At 36.3% G+C, this 15,810-nt stretch overlaps 1 protein-coding gene across 1 annotated transcript; it reads right to left on the reverse strand.

Moving 5' to 3' along the window:
* Positions 1-494: 494 nt before the first annotated feature.
* On the reverse strand, positions 495-10,808 carry LOC117318033 (ficolin-2-like). The gene is made up of 4 exons (XM_033873033.1): positions 10,782-10,808; positions 2,962-3,058; positions 1,869-2,036; positions 495-742 (listed from the first exon to the last, which is right to left on the reverse strand). The coding sequence occupies exons 1-4, from the start codon at positions 10,806-10,808 to the stop codon at positions 495-497; spliced, it is 540 nt and encodes a 179-aa protein (XP_033728924.1).
* Between the last annotated feature and the right edge of the window lie 5,002 nt (positions 10,809-15,810).

Genomic DNA, 15,810 nt, shown 5'->3' on the forward strand with positions numbered 1-15,810 from the left:
AAGACATATCGGTCACATTATACTAACAACGGGCAAACAATAGGTAGAACTAGAGCTTTCATCTGGATGACCGACCAATATTCTTTCGAATATCTCCGATAACTAGCTACTATTCCATTCATTTTTTGTTGACAAGACAACGTTTTGAGATATACAGATTGATGAAGACCGTGGTAAAGTTCTATGGGTGACGTCATGATCTTATTTGAAAAAAAGGGGTTACGTTGTCACCAAATCAGCTCTGGTTAGACGCAGATTTGTATGAGGTACCGCTAATGTACCATTGTGTCGTCCTAATACAGAGGACATAGAAACGAAAAATCCAGCGGTACGCCGAAAATGATTCACTAATCGTAGAAGAGTTATATTGGGGTAGATTTGATCTTAAACGACTTTGAGAATCAACAGAGCTTCTGACTTTGATGAACAGGTGCCCGATACAGGGTCTGTTGTGTTGTATGTCTAGTACAAACTAGATCCCCGACACTAATAGTCTATGCTTTACGAAGCATCATTACCACTGTCCTAACAGCTGTGTATCTGGTATCAGTGCTGTAGAAGTACTCCCATACCATGGCGTTGTAATCGTCCTCTTGTTTGTACATACCAAACAGGTTGGAATCTAGACATGCGCCGTACCACCATGCTCCATGTGCGTCAGTAGTACAGTCACGACTGAAGCCGCTGTTAACATTGTCAAAGGTGGTGAAACATCTGTTGTTGTGATATTTCAAGGCGTCAACTGTAACAAGAAAATATTTTTGAATCTTTATCCTACAATGTATACTGAAACATAAGGGACAGTTTTCTTTTGTTTATTATTTACTTTCTAGAATTGACATTTTTGTTGATGTACACTAATGTGAGTTTTCCATCTGTATATTTCGGAGGCTTGGAATCCCAAGCAAAATTGGAAATTGAAATGTAGGACATTTACATAATTATGTAACCGTTAAAAATAAGTATGCATTTTCTTACTACTTCAATGTTTTCCTAATGACTCAGATGACATTGCTTAGTTCCTGTCTTAAACGTTGAGCGAGCGAAAAGGAAGGAATACAAACACACTCTGAACACAACATCCGGTTAAATTTCAGAAAATTGTCCTTACAGTCTTAACCGTCAACTTACTCGAATAAAATACTTTATTTGGGACTGCTCTGCTTTTATATTCCGATTCTACAATAATTATGATAAATGAGAGAAGGAAATGATCTAAATAAAGTAAAACTAAAGTTGTTGGATTTCGTCCAGTTATAGACACGTCGCCTGCCCCGTCTGCCTGATATAACGAAACTTAGACTTCCCTACACATAATGGATCGGACAGTCTAACCTTTTTAAAGTTAAAATTACTTGGTTCCTACAACAACCATTGTTCTGGGGTTGTCGTCCACCGAATCACGCTTTTAAAGTGTCTCCATCACGTAAGATCGCAGCCTCTCGAGGCGAAAAACAAAACAGTTTACTCTGCTTAGTAACCGACTTAGGGCTCACGTCAGGTTATCTGTCATGCACGTGAGGGAAACTTAGCAATAGTCGACGATCTCGTTCTGAACTTTGAATGCAGCATTTCTAGATTAATATCAATGATTGTCTATACATAGGAACGGAACCTTTGCTTTGTAACCCAGAAAGACAAAGACATTCATGATACGACCTTTGTACCTAAGTTGACCAAAACAGTAAAGGTCAAAGGTTATATAGTTATTAGAGTGAAAGTAATGATTTTAGATGAGATGCAATGTACTAGTACATAGGGACACAATACTGATGTACCGAAGCATGGATATACAAATAAAAACGAGTATGTCTTGATTGGATGTTGTCTGATTAGACAAACCAACCAGATGGAGCCCGGAAACTTACACAGTCCGTCTGGAGAGCTAAAACCACCAATGGTCAACGCGTACTTGGATGCCTCGTCAGATATGTAGAACGTGCTGTACTCGGCATACTTTAAGCCTGTGGTCCATCCTTCCATTTCGATCCGAAGTAGCATATCCTGAGCTAGCAGGAGCCTAAGATTCTCAAATCCTGTGAAAAGAAAACAGATAGGTAATAGTCATAGTACTGAGTGCATGTGGGTGTGTGTGGCTGTGTGCGTGTGTGTGGGAGTGTGAGTGTGAGGAGAGAGTGTGCGTGCGTGTATGTGTCTTTTCTCGACCCCACAGGTGATCCTTCATAGCCAGGTATGGTAGAATTCAATTGAAACCGCGGTCTGTCATGTTTCTTAATCTTAAAAATCGGACACGAACCCATTTATCATCATACTTACTCGACCGTCACTAACGTTCTCTTTGACCGAGGATAACTACTCTGCTATGTCTCACGGTCTCTGACATGGGACATTCCTCTTATAGAAGTATGCTTTTCTATAAGTTTTCATAGCGCCCTACTAGCCGATTAAGAAACCTCCAATCGAACGTGACGTCTACGTTCAGTTCGTAAGAGTTACCACCCCCACCCCCTGTGAGCGCTGATTTCCTAGCCGTTTCGTATCCCCTTACTCATTCATCCACATTCCGAGTATCTTATTACCATGTTATGTGTACCACACTGAAACACTGCTTCTGTAAGTGAAACCGATGGATTTCGGAAATGTACAAGTTTTGTTCTTGTTTATGCATACATCGTCGTAGTATACTAATTTGTTTCGCAATTGTTGTTTTTTATTTACATTTTTACCAGTGAAATATAAATAATTCATTCTATAAAAGTGATATTTTTCATCATATTGTGAAAAATATCACTTTTGCTGATTTGACCAATCAAATTAATGATTAGAAAATACCAAAATAATTGACCAATCAGAAAGCCCGACAATTATGTTAGCATACGGGGTAGGTTTTTCGTTGATAAAAAATGTAATAAACAGAATATCTTACAGTGTCTTAAGACACTGTTAGATATCCTCTATACATTTTAAATCTAAATGAAGTGACAGTATGATACAGCATACCTAGCCAGAACTCTCCTAACAAATATCCAAAGCCGTTCCTGTAACCTTTCCACGTTCTGAAAAAGTCCACTGAGCCATCGTATCGTCTAGCGAAAATCTAGAAAATAAAACAAGTAGATATTTGTAGAAATATTTATTGTTGTACATAAATGTTTAAGAACGTTACATAAAATGGTAACATAATTCCTACTTATAATTCCATATATGGAAACGGTAGTTTAACACCGCCCCAGTCACAGTATGATGAAATTCTGCCTTCATTGTTGAATGTCAATTGTGATTTGGTCTCGGCAGAGTTAGATTCTTGTCATGCCGGTGATCAACGGCTATGTGTGCCGTCATAGTTTCCGGTAAATTCTGCTGCTTCGGTTCACTTCGTTATAATCGAAATTGAAAGAAAGTTGTTTGCACACCACGACTCCCTTTTTAACAACCCCTCTATGAGATTATTTCATACAATTTCTCTATGGCTTACATTTGAAATACTGCTTGGGAAATACCTGTACTATCAGATATGCCTTGTGAAATACCTGTACTATCATATATGCCTTGTGCAATACCTGTACTATAGGATATGCCTTGTGAATTACCTGTACTATAAGATATGCCTTGTGAAATACCTGTACTATAGGATATGCCTTGTGAAATACCTGTACTATCAGATATGCCTTGTGAAATACCTGTACTATGGAATATGCCTTGTGAAATACCTGTACTATAAGATATGCTTTGTGACATACCTGTACTATAGGATATGCCTTGTGCAAAAACCTGTACTATAGGATATGCCTTGTGACATACCTGTACTATAGGATATGCCTTGTGAAATACCTGTACTATCAGATATGCCTTGTGAAATACTTGTACTATAGGATATGACTTGTGAAATACCTGTACTATAAGATATGCCTTGTGAAATACCTGTACTATAGGAAATGCCTTGTGAAATACTTGTACTATAGGATATGACTTGTGAAATACCTGTACTATAAGATATGCCTTGTGAAATACATGTTCTATAGGATATGCCTTGTGAAATACCTGTACTATAAGATATGCTTTGTTAAATACCTGTACTATAGGATATGCCTTGTGAAATACATGTTCTATAGGATATGCCTTGTGAAATACTTGTACTATAGACTATGCCTTGTGAAATACCTGTACTATAGGAAATGCCTTTTGAAATACATGTACTATAGACTATGCCTTGTGAAATACCTGTACTATAGGATATGCCTTGTGAAATACCTGTACTATCAGATATGCCTTGTGAAATACCCGTACTATAGGATATGCCTTGTGAAATACATGTACTATAGGATATATGCCTTGTGACATACCTGTACTATAGGATATGCCTTGTGCAAAAACCTGTACTATAGGATATGCCTTGTGACATACCTGTACTATAGGATATGCCTTGTGCAAAAACCTGTACTATAGGATATGCCTTGTAAAATACTTGTACTATCAGATATGCCTTGTGAAATACCTGTACTATAGGATATGCCTTGTGAAATACATGTACTATCAGATATGCTTTGTGAAATACCCGTACTACAGGATATGCCTTGTGAAATACATGTTCTATAAGATATGCCTTGTGAAATACATGTACTATAGGATATGCCTTGTGACATACCTGTACTATAGGATATGCCTTGTGAAATACCTGTACTATCAGATATGCCTTGTGAAATACCTGTACTATAGGATATGCCTTGTGAAATACCTGTACTATCAGATATGCCTTGTGAAATACCTGTACTATAGGATATGCCTTGTGACATACCTGTACTATAGGATATGCCTTGTGCAAAAACCTGTACTATAGGATATGCCTTGTGACATACCTGTACTATAGGATATGCCTTGTGCAAAAACCTGTACTATAGGATATGCCTTGTGAAATACTTGTACTATAAGAGATGCCTTGTGAAATACCTGTACTATAAGATATGCCTTGTGAAATAGCTGTACTATAGGATATGCCTTGTGAAATACCTGTACTATAGGAAATGCCTTGTGAAATACCTGTACTATAGGAGATGCCTTGTGAATTACCTGAACTATAAGATATGCCTTGTGAAATACTTGTACTATAGGATATGCCTTGTGAAATACCTGTACTATAGGATATGCATTGTGAAATACTTGTACTATAGGATATGCCTTGTGAAATACTTGTACTATAGAATATGCCTTGTGAAATAGCTGTACTATAGGATATGCCTTGTGAAATAGCTGTACTATAGGATATGCCTTGTGTCATACCTGTACTATAGGATATGCCTTGTGCAAAAACCTGTACTATAGGATATGCCTTGTGAAATACTTGTACTATAAGATATGACTTGTGAAATACCTGTACTGTAAGATATGCCTTGTGAAATAGCTGTACTATATGATATGCCTTGTGAAATACCTGTACTATAAGATATGCCTTTTGAAATACCTGTTCTATAAGATATGCCTTGTGAAATACCTGTACTATAGGATATGCCTTGTGAATTACCTGAACTATCAGATATGCCTTGTGAAATACTTGTACTATAGGATATGCCTTGTGAAATACCTGTACTATAGGATATGCCTTGTGAAATACCTGTACTATAGGATATGCCTTGTGAAATACTTGTACTATAGGATATGCCTTGTGAAATACCTGTACTATAGGATATGCCTTGTGAAATACCTGTACTATAGGATATGCCTTGTGAAATACATGTTCTATAGGATATGCCTTGTGAAATACTTGTACTATATAATAAGCCTTGTGAAATACTTGTACTATAAGATATGCCTTGTGAAATACTTGTACTATAGGATATGCCTTGTGAAATACCTGTACTATAGGATATGCCTTGTGAAATACATGTACTATAGGATATGCCTTGTGAAATACCTGTACTATCTGATATGGCTTGTAAAATACCTGTACTATAGGATATGCCTTATGCAAAAACCTGTACTATAGGATATGCCTTGTGACATACCTGTACTATAGGATATGCCTTGTGCAAAAACCTGTACTATAGGATATGCCTTGTGAAATACTTGTACTATAAGATATGACTTGTGAAATACCTGTACTATAAGATAGGCCTTGTGAAATACCTGTACTATAGGATATGCCTTGTGAAATACCTGTACTATAAGATATGCCTTTTGAAATACCTGTACTATAGGAAATGCCTTGTGAAATACCTGTACTATAGGATATGCCTTGTTAATTACCTGAACTATAAGATATGCCTTGTGAAATACTTGTACTATAGGATATGCCTTGTGGAATACCTGTACTATAGGATATGCCTTGTGAGAAATACCTGTACTATAGGATATGCCTTGTGAAATACTTGTACTATAAGATATGCCTTGTGAAATACTTGTACTATAGGATATGGCTTGTAAAATACCTGTACTATAGGATATGCCTTGTGAAATACCTGTACTATAGGATATGCCTTGTGAAATACCTGTACTATCAGATATGCCTTGTGAAATACCCGTACTATAGGATATGCCTTGTGAAATACCTGTACTATAGGAAATGCCTTTTGAAATACCTGTACTATAGGAAATGCCTTGTGAAATACTTGTACTATAGGATATGCCTTGTGAAATACCTGTACTATCAGATATACCTTGTGAAATACCTGTACTATAGGATATGCCTTGTGAAATACTTGTACTATAGGATATGGCTTGTGAAATACCTGTACTATAGGATATGCCTTGTGAAATACCTGTACTATAGGATATGCCTTGTGAAATACCTGTACTATCAGATATGCCTTGTGAAATACCCGTACTATAGGATATGCCTTGTGAAATACATGTACTATAGGATATATGCCTTGTGACATACCTGTACTATAGGATATGCCTTGTGCAAAAACCTGTACTATAGGATATGCCTTGTGACATACCTGTACTATAGGATATGCCTTGTGCAAAAACCTGTACTATAGGATATGCCTTGTAAAATACTTGTACTATCAGATATGCCTTGTGAAATACCTGTACTATAGGATATGCCTTGTGAAATACATGTACTATCAGATATGCTTTGTGAAATACCCGTACTATAGGATATGCCTTGTGAAATACATGTACTATAGGATATGCCTTGTGAAATACCTGTACTATCTGATATGGCTTGTGAAATACCTGTACTAATGGATATGCCTTGTGAAATATCTGTACTATAGGATATGCCTTGTGAAATACCTGTACTATCAGATATGCCTTGTGAAATACCTGTACTATAGGATATGCCTGGTGACATACCTGTACTATAGGATATGCCTTGTGCAAAAACCTGTACTATAGGATATGCCTTGTGACATACCTGTACTATAGGATATGCCTTGTGCAAAAACCTGTACTATAGGATATGCCTTGTGAAATACTTGTACTATAAGAGATGCCTTGTGAAATACCTGTACTATAAGATATGCCTTGTGAAATAGCTGTACTATAGGATATGCCTTGTGAAATACCTGTACTATAGGATATGCCTTGTGAAATACCTGTTCTATAGGATATGCCTTGTGAAATACCTGTACTATAAGATATGCCTTGTGAAATACCTGTTCTATAGGATATGCCTTGTGAAATACCTGTACTATAAGATATGCCTTGTGAAATAGCTGTACTATAGGATATTCCTTGTGAAATACCTGTACTATAGGATATGCCTTGTGAAATACCTGTTCTATAGGATATGCCTTGTGAAATACCTGTACTATCAGATATACCTTGTGGAATACTTGTACTATCAGATATGCCTTGTGAAATACCTGTACTATAGGATATGCCTTGTGAAATACCTGTACTATAGGATATTCCTTGTGAAATACTTGTACTATAGGATAGGCCTTGTGAAATACCTGTACTATCTGATATGGCTTGTAAAATACCTGTACTATCAGATATGCCTTGTGAAATACTTGTACTATAGGATATGCCCTGTGAAATACCTGTACTATAGGATATTCCTTGTGAAATACTTGTACTATAGGATAGGCCTTGTGAAATACCTGTACTGTAGGATATGCCTTGTGAAATACTTGTACTATATGATATGCCTTGTGAAATACCTGTACTATAGGATATGCCCTGTGAAATACCTGTACTGTAGGATATGCCTTGTGAAATACTTGTACTATAGGATAGGCCTTGTGAAATACCTGTACTATAGGATATGCCTTGTGCAAAAACCTGTACTATAGGATGTGCCTTGTGACATACCTGTACTATAGGATATGCCTTGTGCGAAAACCTGTACTATAGGATATGCCTTGTGAAATACCTGTACTATAAGATATGCCTTGTGAAATACCTGTACTATAGGATATGCCTTGTGAAATACCTGTACTATAAGATATGCCTTTTGAAATACCTGTACTATAGGAAATGCCTTGTGAAATACCTGTACTATAGGATATGCCTTGTTAATTACCTGAACTATAAGATATGCCTTGTGAAATACTTGTACTATAGGATATGCCTTGTGGAATACCTGTACTATAGGATATGCCTTGTGAGAAATACCTGTACTATAGGATATGCCTTGTGAAATACTTGTACTATAAGATATGCCTTGTGAAATACCTGTACTATAGGATATGCCTTGTGAAATACCTGTACTATAGGATATGCCTTGTGAAATACCTGTACTATCAGATATGCCTTTTGAAATACCTGTACTATAGGAAATGCCTTGTGAAATACATGTACTATAGGATATATGCCTTGTGACATACCTGTACTATAGGATATGCCTTGTGCAAAAACCTGTACTATAGGATATGCCTTGTGACATATCTGTACTATAGGATATGCCTTGTGCAAAAACCTGTACTATAGGATATGCCTTGTGAAATACTTGTACTATAAGATATGACTTGTGAAATACCTGTACTATAGGATATGCCTTGTGAAATACATGTACTATAAGATATGCCTTTTGAAATACCTGTACTATAGGAAATGCCTTGTGAAATACCTGTACTATAGGATATGCCTTGTGAATTACCTGAACTATAAGATATGCCTTGTGAAATACTTGTACTATAGGATATGCCTTGTGGAATACCTGTACTATAGGATATGCCTTGTGAGAAATACCTGTACTATAGGATATGCCTTGTGAAATACCTGTACTATCATATATGCCTTGTGAAATACCTGTACTATAAGATATGCTTTGTTAAATACCTGTTCTATGGGATATGCCTTGTGAAATACCTGTACTATAAGATATGCCTTGTGAAATACCTGTTCTATGGGATATGCCTTGTGAAATACCTGTACTATAGGATATGCCTTGTGACATACCTGTACTATAGAATATGCCTTGTGAAATACCTGTTCTATAGGATATGCCTTGTGGAATACCTGTACTATAGGATATGCCTTGTGAAATACCTGTACTATAGTATATGAGTTTAGTTACCAGTTCCTTATTAATGCTGTCTTTTTAGAATTCTACCTTTACCATTTTTTTCTAGTTTGAATTTTTTTTTAATACGTTGTTTAAGCTTTATAAACATAGTTCTTGCACTGCCATAAAGGATCAAAATATAAACCAAAACGACCTAAGCTGTAGAGAGGATGTCAAATGTTTATACATTCAATATTTATATAATCATTTCAGTCCTGTAAATAAAACGTTCCAGTTCTATAAAATATTCATTATATTGGCGAGGACAGAAAGTTATCTCTACACGATCTTCAAGGTGTACGTTCTATATAGACAGTATCCCACAGTTAATGGTGCCGAACAGCATGCTGAATAGGTTTGCTTATCAGTCAAACGGGTCCAGAAAACTACAGCTCCCCGGGGTAAGTAGTGGGGTGTAAAGAGTTGTATTACACTACAGATCCCCCGGGGTAACTAGTGGGGTGTATAGAGTTGTACCAAACTAGAGCTCCCCGGGGTAACTAGTGGGGTGTAAAGTGTTGTACCAAACTAGAGCTCCCCCGGGGTAACTAGTGGGGTGTAAAGAGTTGTACCAAACTAGAACTCCCCCGGGGTAACTAGTGGGGTGTATAGAGTTGTACCAAACTAGAGCTCCCCCGGGGTAACTAGTGGGGTGTATAGAGTTGTACCAAACTACAATTCCCCGGGGTAACTAGTGGGGTGTATAGAGTTGTACCAAACTACAATTCCCCGGGGTAACTAGTGGGGTGTATAGAGTTGTACCAAACTACAATTCCCCGGGGTAACTAGTGGGGTGTATAGAGTTGTACCAAACTACAATTCCCCGGGGTAAGTCGTAGGTTGAAAATGTGTTGTATCAAACTACAGCTCCCCCGGGGTAACTAATGGGGGTTTAAATCTAGGTCAATTCTGTAGTTGGAAACACCAACAGGTGTATCTACAAACACGTCTGACTACAGATCATGTTGTTGGCCTTAAGTGTTCAAGATGATTGACATATATACCTGCCTGCAATTCTCGAAACATGTGTTGTTTACTTTAGCATTAAAAGTCGAAATGCTACTGTTACAAATACGGACAATTCTTGGACAATTTTACAGCGTTTATGTTTCTAAAAATAGACGAGGTTATCAGACAGTAAATCTGTAACTAGCTAAACTGACATTTTGTCCATATTTATTATTTGTTGCGCAGGCGCTTGCATAGAAAATATGACTTTCAATTTTTGTTTGATATGACAGTGGTATGTGTAATCTGTTAAGTACAAGCTTCAGCTTAACAGATTACACATACCACTGTAAAAAAAAAAAAAAAAAAATGAAAATAACATTTTGCAAGCGCCTGTGATTTTTTGCAGACGACTTACCGTCCATGGTCCACCAGCAGTATCCATATCACAAAACACATCGACTTTACTGTGGCCAGTCGGGTGAAGGGTGTACACTCCAGAACAGTAGCCGGTGGGGATGTCTCCACAGTGACGGAGAGCTTTATTAGAAGGATATAAGCAGTAAAATATGAACAAATATAATATTAGTAATAAAATATGTACAAATATGATATTAGTAATAAAATCTGTACAAATATAATATTAGTAAAAAATATGTACAAATATAATATTTGTAATAAAATATGTGCAAATATGATATTAGTAATACAATCTGTACAAATATAATATTTGTAATAAAATATGTACAAATATAATATTAGTAATAAGATATGTACAAATATAATATTAGTAATAAAATATGTACAAATAACACATTAATAATAAAATATGTGCAAAAACGCAATATTAATAATAAAATATATAAAATATATTCAAATGTGTTATAGAATGTTTGCAACCTTCAGATCAAAGTACCCATCCTGTCTCTTAGTAAGGTTTTCTGTTGATATATATATGGGTAGACCAGTAACTAATTGAGCTGCAATTAACTGGACTTTCGCAAGATTTTCTGAATCTTGCTAAAACACCCATCCCAGCCTGCAGGTGCGTAATCCAATACAGCACGAATATATGTTTTATAAGGAACAGATAAAGAATGTTTAAGTAATACTTGTTTTTGTTGTTATATCATTAATTGCCATTTAAAGTTAAATTTGTACTTGACTTTAAATGCTAATATTATATACTGAAACGAAAAAGAAACGCAACATGGAAAATTGTGATTAATTTTGTATTAAATATACATATCTGTATAAAAATCGCGGAAATAAACATGCACCCTGCCTAACACCCATACCAATCTTCAAAATCACCCAAGTGTGACTAGAGACCTATGCACTTCCGGCGCGGTAAAAACATCAAAAACCGTGCCTGTACAAACATATGCGTTCTTTTTTCATTCAAACCAGTATCAATTCATCACTAACATTGAGCCACATCATCGCCAATACTTTTGCAAACAATAATTCCTTTTACAATTATGCCACGGTTATCAAAGGTTGATAGAGGACGTGCTATAGCGATGCTTCTGGCAGGGAACACGCAACTTCACGTCGCTCGACAATTCAGAGTTCACAAATCGACTATTAGTCGATTAGTTTCACGTCTTAACGCAACAGGAAGAGTCGATGACCAGCCGAGATCAGGACGTCCACGCGTAACGTCGCGACGTCAAGACCGGGTTCTTAGGTTGGCACACCTGCGTAACAGGAGATTAACGGCCGCTGAAACGGCAAGGAATACGATTGGTAATCATAACCGTCGAATTCATCCCCAAACAGTGATCAACAGACTGCGTGAGGCTAATTTGCGTGCAAGGCGACAGTACGTTGGTTTACCACTAACACCGCAACGTCGAGCACGTCGTATGCAATGGGCAACGGCACATATGCCCAGACGTTTTCCTATGAGACGTTGGAGGTCTATGCTCTTCACCGATGAATCTCGATTCACGTTATTTCGAGCAGATGGCCGTCAACGTGTGTACCGGCGTCGAGGCGAACGTTTTGCTGACGCCTGTGTTTTGGAACACGACCGATTTGGGGGTGGATCAGTTATGGTTTGGGCGGGAATCTCCCATGGTTTGAAGACGCCTTTGGTGATAGTCAATGGGAATTTAACGGCCGTACGCTATCGGGATGAGATCCTTAGGCCCCATGTTGTGCCGTTTGTTAGGCAGCATCATCTAACCTTTCAGCAAGATAACGCGAGACCACACGTTGCAAGAGTCTGTAGAGACTTTCTTGCGACACAGAACATTGTTCCTATAGATTGGCCTCCATATAGCCCCGACCTGTCCCCAATCGAGCATTTGTGGGATGAATTAGACAGAAGAATTCGAAATCGCCGTAACCCCCCAAATACCCTCCCTCAGTTAGCAAATGCACTCGTCCAAGAATGGAATAACATTCCAATACGGAAAGTCAATGCCCTGATGAACTCAATGCAACAAAGAATTAGAGATGTGATAACTGTTCGAGGAGGACACACACGATATTAGGGCACGGTTTCAAAACTGCTGCCATTTCAACTTGGATTCACGTAGGGTACTACCAATCATGACCTTCTAGCAAAGTGACCTGTTCTTAAAAATCTCTAAACATTTAAAGGATGTTACATCAATATTCAATATTAACTATTACATATGAAATTTAAACATAATGCTCACAAGTATTATTTTATTAAACCTACAATTTGAAGTTGCGTTTCTTTTTCGTTTCAGTATATATCAATTATGTGTATCGTGTTTACGTCTAACCATTTAAATGTTTTAATTGTACTTGGAATTTTTCTTTTTCATATCTATTAATTATTATGGATAATTTGAAGATATTCACAATTAATGTTAATGTCTTAAATGCCAAAGCAAAAAAGGTCCCATCTTTTCTATTTTGCCTTTTGTCAAGAAACTCACTGTGGTGATAATAATTCTTTATTTAGAAGGAAAGGTGAATGGGATAGTGATAGTTATTGGTCAAATGGAACATCAGCTTCGAGAGGAGTGACTGTTTCATTTAGGAAAGGATTAAATGTAAAACCTACTGAAGAACTAAGGGATAAAGATGGACGGTATATTATAATAACATTTCAATACAATGTTTCTATCATAACATTAGTTAATGCATACGCACCAAACGAAGCTAAGGAAAATAAAATGTTTTACTCTTCTTTGAAACAGGAACTATCAACAAATAAGTACAGTGTAAATAAAGTGATCATTGGGGGAGAATTTAATTGTGTATTGAATACAGATTTAGATAGAGATATTTCAAGGGACGTAAATGATGCGGGGAATGAGAAACTAGAGGATATGGCAGTTAAGTTAGAAGATATTTGGAGAAGGAGATATCCTAACAAAAGGGCATTTACTTTTAGAAGAGGACATACACGTTCTCGAGTTGATAAGTTTTATATATCTAAAGATCTTGATGCTAATGTCACCAATGTATCCATATAGTCTTGTCCCTTCACTATGGTGCTCAATATAAAACGTATAAATTGTAAAAAGCGCCAGGGTATTGAAAATGATTTAGAGAGTGATCCATTTAAAAATGCATTCACTAGTTTTTGGAACTCGTGGACAACAAAAAAGCAGGAATTCGGGACGATTAAAGAATATTGGGACATACCAAAACTAAAAATAAAAGATATTTGCATAACTGCAAGTAAAATAGTAAATGTGAAGGAAAATCACATTAAGGAAGAGGAAAATAAACTAAAGACATAAATGATGCAGCATTAAATGCTATTCAGCAAACATTAGAGGCCTATTATCAACAAAAGGCTACAGCGGCCAGAATTAGATCAAGGGTTAAATGGTATGAATTAAGTGAAAAATCAACTAAATATTTTCTGTCGGTTTTGAAAAAACTAGAGGGGTTAATAAAATTGGGGTTCTATCAAAAGATGGTACATACAAATACAATATTGAAGATATTTTGAAAGAGGAAGTACTCTTTTATTCAAACTTATTTAAAACTGAATTTATAGATGAAGTTATGGTATATGAGCTATTACAAAATGTAGACATGAAATTAAGTGACAATGAAAAAGAAATTGGTGATGTAATTCCTACTGAAAATGAAATAAATTCTGATGTTGATTACCTTAAATGAAATAAATCACCGGGTACCGATAATATAATTTCAGAATTTTACAATAACTATGGTAACTTGATAAAAATTAGCTCATAGAGGTAATGCCACATGTTTTCCAGACAAACGAATTAACTGAGAGCCAGAATAGAGGTATAATAACTTTGCTGTATAAACAAGGAATAAGAGAAGAAATAAAAAATTGGTTTCGAATTACTCTATTAAATAATAACTACAAGATAATAACTAAAATATTAGCTGGGGAAATAAACACTTTTTTTTTTTTACCAAACATCATATATCCAGATCAAAAATGTTTCGTAAAAGGCAGTAACATCGAGGAAAATATACGATTAATTCAAGACATCACGAAATATGTAAACGTGGAACATATTTAGGGTGGTATAATCAATTTGGATCAAGAAAAGGCATTTGATCGAGTAGAATGGGAATGGGTTAAACAAGTCTAGAGAAATTTGGTTTTCGTAACAGACTTACACAATGGATTGAAACGACTTACACTAAATCTAATAGTCAGCCTAACAAATGGCTTTCTTCCAAGCCTCCTTATATATTCCTTTCCATGGAAAAGCAAAGTTTAAAAAAAAGTGTCGAAAGAAACTTGCTATAGAGACAAACTGAAGGGTAGACTAAATATGGCATTGATATGATTTGCAAACATAAAAGAATAAAAGAACATAGATTCGGAACTTCAAACATGGAATGAATTGGGGAAATTATTGACATCAATCATATGACGATAAATGGTGTAAACCTGTTTCTTTGTAAATGTAGCAGTTTAAAATCTCTAGATCTCAGTAAAACACCAGCATATCATGTAGTTCAACCATCAGAGTGGTAATATTTTACAATATCTATCCAAGACATCCAGGAAAAGATGGTATTACAAATCAAATGCTTTTTGGAATTGATAACATAATCTTCAGAAGAAATCCCTTCATTTTAAAGAACTGCATAATCCAAAATATCCACGATCAAAGACATTTTGTTTTGTTTTTGTTAAACGTCCTATTAGCAGCCTGGTTTTCAAGGTGATGGAAAGCCGGAGTACCCGGAGAAAAACCACCGGCCTACGGTGAGTACCTGGCAACTGCCCCACGCGGAGGTGGAGGGCTAATGTTAAAGTGTTGAGACACCTTAACCACACGGCCAACGCGGCCCCAAAGACATATGGGATGAACAAAGCAAAACTTTTATAACATCAGAAACACTACTACAAAAGCTAAGACAAAAAGATAATTGGATTTCGGAATTTTCAAGAATTAAACATGCTATACCTAATAAGTGGTTAACTTAACTGGCAACAAATTACTGTTAGATATTATACTGGA

Source organism: Pecten maximus, chromosome 19, assembly GCF_902652985.1.
Source record: "Pecten maximus chromosome 19, xPecMax1.1, whole genome shotgun sequence".
NCBI classification, from domain to species: Eukaryota; Metazoa; Mollusca; class Bivalvia; order Pectinida; family Pectinidae; genus Pecten; species Pecten maximus.